At 27.6% G+C, this 7,216-nt stretch overlaps 1 protein-coding gene across 1 annotated transcript; it reads right to left on the reverse strand.

The window, feature by feature from the left end:
* Nucleotides 1-6,481: 6,481 nt before the first annotated feature.
* LOC111041182 lies at nt 6,482-7,081 on the reverse strand. The gene has a single exon (XM_022325394.1). The coding sequence runs from the start codon at nt 7,079-7,081 to the stop codon at nt 6,482-6,484; it is 600 nt and encodes a 199-aa protein (XP_022181086.1).
* Nucleotides 7,082-7,216: the final 135 nt, after the last annotated feature.

Raw genomic sequence — 7,216 nt, forward strand, 5'->3', positions numbered from 1 at the left:
ATAAAGTCGATATCCATGTAATTACGCAACATTAAATTGCGTTTCGCAAACTTTTCCCTTTTCACTCTGTAGTAGTTGTAGTATTTGTAGTAGTCGCTGCAGCCGCCCAGTCTATCTAAGTACACTTGTAACCACTGTAAAAAAGAAATGCCCTAAAAAGTAAATTATGCGATTCACATCAGTTGTTGTACAACTGCACTTGTATCTATATACATATATTATAGTACTATATATTTGAATATAGTCGCATTACCTATCTCGCGGTTCCCTTTATTCGCCACTGTTATTGTGCCATTAATATATTTTTTATTTTTTTTCATTAAGTACACATTTTGCAAAAACATTAAAACACTGTACCTCTGTAGTTACAAGTTGAGATAAATATTGTTTCGGTAAATTCGTATTGCGATGAACTTACTGTATCTTGCTATCAATTGTCGCAAAGTAAGTTATTTACGACGAGGCAAGGAACCACCATTATTATTATTATTATAATTTTCAGTCCAAACAGTTTATCTAAACAATTATTTGATTAAATATTTATTGTACTCAATGGTTTAAAATCGTATAACATAAATAGTATTTTATATAATATACATACAATATCATATACTATAGGTAGTGAGGTACCCATATTACATACCTATCATAATATTATTATTATGCAGGTTGAAAACCATAATATTATTGCTTATATTTGTAAAATATACTTAAGCAGCATATTATTATGCACTACATTATAGTGTTTATGATAATTCTGAATGTTTAGATAACGATTTTGATATTTTTGCGTGAAACTAAACTGATATTTTAGGGACATGTATACATAAACGTAAACACACTACAATATTATAAGTACCTGCATAATATATTATATATTTATTTGCATATAAATAGTGTTTATTATGAAGTACGTATAATATCGTGTATAACATATTATTTTCTTTGCTAATTATTCATTAAAATTAATGTATTCAAAAATGTATTACCACATTGAAGTAAGTGAGCCTATCGTACATACGAATACACTAAATTAAATGCTTGTTAAAAGAAACGATGCCTAGGTAGTTATGAATAAAGTAATGGTACCTAACAGAGAACAGTTAATAATGTTTTTGAGTTAATACAAAATATGAAATACTCGATATTTGCCTTTTGTTCTTCGATGCATTCATGACTTAGTTCATTTGATTATTTGAACTGAGCAATCAAGATCACATGCTGTTAAATGATAAGTACATTGGTAGACATTGTACATTATAATGGATAGTCGTAAAATCATTAAAAGTGTCCGTTGTAGACTGGCACATAAGCGCATTGGAAAACTTATCTTCTGCCGCGACATCATGATATTGCCCATTCGAGAGAGGTGTCCTTTAAGATAGGTTTCACTGTATTCTATAATATGTGTGTGTGTGTGTGTGTGTGTGTGGGTGAATATATATGACAGTTTGTTTGACACTATCAAAATATAGCATACATATTAAACTAAAATATTATTCTTTAAATAGCGTATGTGACTATAAATGAACATTTTTAAGATTAAAATCAAAAATATGGTTATGGAGTATGTATATGTGTATAATTCTCATAGGTTAATTAGTGTTATCGAAGGACAATAAATATAGAGTATAAATTAAATTGGTTTAACAGATAGAATAAAAAGTGTTTTTTCTAAACGCCATTCATTTGGTGTAAATAAAAAATGGTCGATACTAGAAAAAGTCGAAATCGGAAAAGACTGACATCGCTAAAAGTCAAAACTTTGACGTCCACAATTGTTTTTTTTTAGTTCGCAACCACATTTTCTAATAATAATTATCTTATTTTATTAATTTATTAATTTATTCACTTGTTAGTTGTTTAACTAAATTTAAATTATATTTGACTTGTTTGGTTCAGTTTGCAATTAAATTCTTACTCGAAACTCTCTTGATACGTTATTAAAATACATACTTGTATGTACACAGATTACTGAATGTAAAAAAAGTCACTGCTTAATGCAATAATTTTTGTATTAATCAATAAATAAAAATTGTTTTATATAATTTATATTGCTTGTGTTTATAGCTGTACATTTTTTTCCTTTTTATTTCTTGAAAGTGTAAATAACAATTTAAGATTTTTTTTGGAAATTTTAAAAAAGTCAATTTTTAAATTTGATTATTAGAATAATTTTGACGGTAAAAACATTTATCCAAATCAAGTAGTTTATTTTTTGAATTTTCATAAATATCAATATTTTTTTTAGTAAAATAATTTTAAACGTAAAACTTTTTCTAAAATATTATTTTTAACATGAGTATATTTCCCACGAGTCTCATGAGTTTATTACCCATATAATTTCCACAACTTTTGTCATACGTTTAAATTGTATAGATTTATATTTTTTTTGTCAGATCTTTCTTTTATACTCTGTTCATATATATATATATATAAGACTGACAGTACGATAGTTCCATCCGAATTGGTTCATCGATTTTTGAAATAATCCAACGTAGACAAATAAAATAAATATAGTTGGATTCAGTGGCGCACAGAAGTATTTTGAGAGCACATGCAACTAACAAAAGTGACCCACCCACCCACCCATTTTTTATTTAAAAAAACGTTCTTTTGAACTGTTACTAATTGTTTACCNGCAGTTGCACCCCTTGCTAACCTATCTGGGCGCCACTGTATATAATATATAATTAAAAGTAATAAAATAAAATAATATTATTATACGTGTGCAGGCTACAGCTTATAAATACCTACTCTATAAAAAAATTCATTATTATTTAGTATTTTCATATAATATGCACAATAATTGCTGATTATTTTGAAATATCTACTATTCATTATCACTACTTTTTGTTTTAGTTCGGAATATTTTGGTGTTGGTGATAATACACAATAGGTGTACAAGGACTAAAATACAAATCATATAAACAAAACAAATCAGATATATTATATATTTATATATGTTTTAATGTTATATTTTCATTCATCAATAATAAATATCATACAGTTGTATAACTTAATAATAATCACCAACGGGTAAACATTATTGGTATGTCATATTATTGTAATTTAATATTATGTAGGTATATTACATGATTTTTTACGCAAGAAAATGATTAAATTTTTTCACATAGGTGTACCGATGCTTATTTAAACATAATATAATATTCAATTATATTTCAATTCAATTTTTATGAACATTTAACACAAATAATAAATAATTATTGATAAAATTAACGAAACAATATATTATATAACAAAGTTATCACGGTAATTTAAAATTTAAAAATTCTTAACCACCCATTGACTTAAATTAACAAAAGTAAATTTACAAAGTTGGCATAATATTTTAAACAAATACATTTTAAATATTAATCATTTTATCAATGATAGATAATATAAATAATTTAATGAAACTATTTGTGAATTTGGGTGTTGATTAATAATAGATCTAAACACTTGATAAATCGATATACTACATGTTTATTACTATTACATACCGCTGTTAACTCAATAAGTAATTCATTTAAGAGATAATAAAATAATATACGAAAATGTTCGTTAAAAAGTTCAAATCATAAACAACTATGTACAATAAATTAATAAAAATAAAATATATAATTACTTATTTTAAGTATAATTATTGGGATTTTCGCCAACAAAACCAGTTACATTGGATAAATTATTTTGAAAAAAATAGAATAAATTAATGACAAAATAAAACGTTTAAATAATGCGGTAAAATTCAAAATGGGAGGAATGTATAATACAAGTTTTTAAGTTTATCAGCCAACATGAAATAAAAAAAAAATCCCAATATAACTTTAGACTAAAAACGTAAAGCGCTGGGATACAATAAATTTGTTCCTACCATTCGAAACCTTGAAAAGGATAATATATTTTTTTTATACATGATTTGTATACAATAAGATTATGGAAAATTATTTTAGTTTACAAAGAACTTCTTTACAGTTTTAGTAAGTCCGTGAAACGTACGTTAATATTTTATTAACATCAAAACAAAGTTTAATATGGTAAAGGTTACAACAAAAATATTTGAATTACTCAATTTAGTAAAAACCAAATAAAGTTGTACTTATAAAAAAACCCACCGAAATCCATTGTGTCCAATAAGAAGGAACGATGTCAATGGGAAAATTGACAATTCTGTCACTAACAGTGCTGAATTTGAGCTTTTATGTCGTTGAATGGCTGCTGTGTTGTCAATTTCTAAAACAGATAATTATAAAAAAACGAAATGCGATGAATTATTTTTTAATCAATTAAATAATAGTCCCTATAAGTTGTCATTCAATTGTATAAATATACAGTTAAAGTATAATACTAAATGTTTCAATCATTGATAGTTTACAGGTACCTAGGGTACTATAATATATAACAGTTATGGTGTGCAGTTTATAGTTTTATTCGGATCAACTTATTGTTTGTTATTAATTTATTCTATTATATTGCAAAATTGAATTTATGTATAATTATATTTTAAAATATATTCATATATCAAATATACTTTAGAAAATCGAAATGACGAAATATCTATCAACTATTTAGTATAAATATTTATAATTTCTAGATTATTAAAATCATTAATACAATATTCTAATAGCTAATTATAAAATATAATTTTTATAAATTTTAGCAAATGTGTTCCTGCTCTAATTAAGTCTTAAACGGTTCCCTTTGTAAAGTAACCGGAAATTGCTTGAAACAAAAACCTATAGATACTTCTTTAATAGGATACGATAATACTCGGTGTTAGACCAATGAGAAAAAATCAAAACTTGTTCGTTCACATCTCTCATGAGTTTTCAACTTGCACATTTATATAGCACGTTAAAATACTCTAATTAGTAATTTTCACTTTAACACTTTATACTTTTATCTTTTGACCTTCTTTTTCACCTTGCGAGGTACAATATAATTAAAAATTATTTTTTCTCAAAGTGGCTCGAGGATTAAGTGGATTACACACTAGGCGATTCGAACGCGCGTCTCTGCGCGTTTCGAACGTCGCGATTAATCGCCCAAAATTAAACATATACTTTTATATGGGCTTATTCACACACGTAAATGAGACGCGCGTTCGGTCGCGTTCGGTCGCGTTCGAACGCGCCGAAACGTACATGTTTAATTTTGAGCGTTCGATCGCGATCTTCAGCTAAAATTAAACAATATTTTTCCAATGCATTTTCAATGCATTTCTATTTTTGATAACACACGGGCGATTCGGACGCCGCGATCGACCCGCGTTTATTCACGTTCATTCATAATTTGTGCCTTCAACCTGTGATAGTTTATAGTAATCGCCGCACAAATTATTACAAAAATCTAAAAAATGTTTGACACAGAAGAATTTATTGTTGAGGTGTCGAATGAAGAGGCAATATGGAATATAGGTAAGTAATAATTTATATACTAAGTTATTACACAATACCATATTATAATTATTATTAAATTAAAAATGTACAGAAAGCAAACTATATCATGACAAAAATGCCAAGCATATAAGTTGGACAAAGGTGGCAAAAAAATTGTTCAAAGACTTTGAAGATTATGAAGAAACCGTCAAAATGAGTAAAAGTGAGCATTTTTATTTTTTAACTACATTTATGTATTAAAATATGAAAGTATAAATAATAAAAAGGTGGCCAAGTGGATTTCTCTCTACGCTGTACAGTAGATTACAAGAGAGTAACTGTAACTGTAATGGATTGTGTAAGATTTGAATCCAATGATAAAATGAGCGAAGAAAAAAAAATTAAAAAATTGATATTTTAATTTGTCCGTAAAAACTGAAAAGCTTAAAACGAATCAAAATATTTTCAAAATTGAATGGTGTAAAGAAAATGAGAATATAAACATTCAGTGAAATTTTTATGTATTTACAGCTAAGGATTGAAAATTTAAAACAAGGTTCCACGTAAATAGGTTATAATATATTATAATAACTTTATTCACAATAATATCATCAAATCTTCGGTCAGAATCGTTTTCTTATACAATTATATTATATCATTGGATTCAAATTTAACATAATCCATTACAGTGACTTATAATCTACTGTACAGCAGAGCGACACCCACTTACCTACCTTTTTTCATTTGTTTTCACTGCGCTTTTGAAAACGACTACACACAATTTTAGTCTCTGAATCTAAGCATTTTTACTGTCCTAAAAGGTGGTGACGGATAAATACTTCAAAATAAAAAAGGCTTAATAAATTAAACATAATATTATATTCATAGTACATATTTATAATTTCATGTATAAATAATAATGCTTAAAAAATTTAGTTACTTCACTAAAATCGTAAAATCGTAAAATATTATATAAAGAATAAATTAAAAGTATAAAATTATTAGTTATTAATCAATAAAAATATATAAGGATATTTTTGGCATACAATATTTAATATAATATATAATATTTTAGTTACTTATGCATTCCCATTTCCCGCACGCTAATTACCTATCACCTTGTTTTGCCAAATTAATGCATGAATCGGTTGATTGAAATAGTTGACAAAATAGTCTCTTACGTCTTTTGCAACAGATGTAGAGTTCCCAACCCCTACTTTTTCATTTGCATCCTCCATATCACAAGTCTGTGTATCTTCAGGGCAATATCCATCTCTGCGTCGAACGAAATTGTGCAAAACACAACACGCTTTGGTAATAGCAACTCCAAAGTCTGGTTCCACTAATAAGGCCGTATGGAAAACCCTCCATTTGTTAGACAAAATACCAAACGTACACTCTATATTCTGTCTTGCCCTTGACAAACGATAATTAAATATACGCCGTTCATTGTTTAGGCTTCTTCCGGGGAAAGGGCGTAAAAGGTTTCTATGAAGAGCAAACGCTTCGTCACCAACTATTACGTAAAGTTGAGGAATACCACCATCATCTTCTGGTAAACACTGAGGTTGGGGAAAATTGACTTTATCGTCGTATAATTTTTTTCCAAATGACGATTTCTTAAAAATGTTGCAATCACTCTCCTTGCCATACGACCCCACATCTATAATCGTGAAGCAATAGTTTGCATCACAGATTGCCATGAGTATTATGGAGAAGAAATGCTTATAGTTGTAATATAAGGTACCACTTTTAGGGGGGCATTCTAGTCGAATGTGTTTCCCGTCTACGGCCCCCACACAGTTTGGAAATTGAGTTTTACTATAAAACCCCTCTGC

Source organism: Myzus persicae, unplaced genomic scaffold (genome assembly GCF_001856785.1).
Source record: "Myzus persicae strain clone G006 unplaced genomic scaffold, MPER_G0061.0, whole genome shotgun sequence".
Lineage (NCBI taxonomy): Eukaryota > Metazoa > Arthropoda > Insecta > Hemiptera > Aphididae > Myzus > Myzus persicae.

Bases quoted from the DNA above. Each gene is read 5' to 3' on its own strand.
- LOC111041182 (XM_022325394.1), bottom strand. From the start codon at position 7,081: ATGGCAATCTGTGATGCAAACTATTGCTTCACGATTATAGATGTGGGG.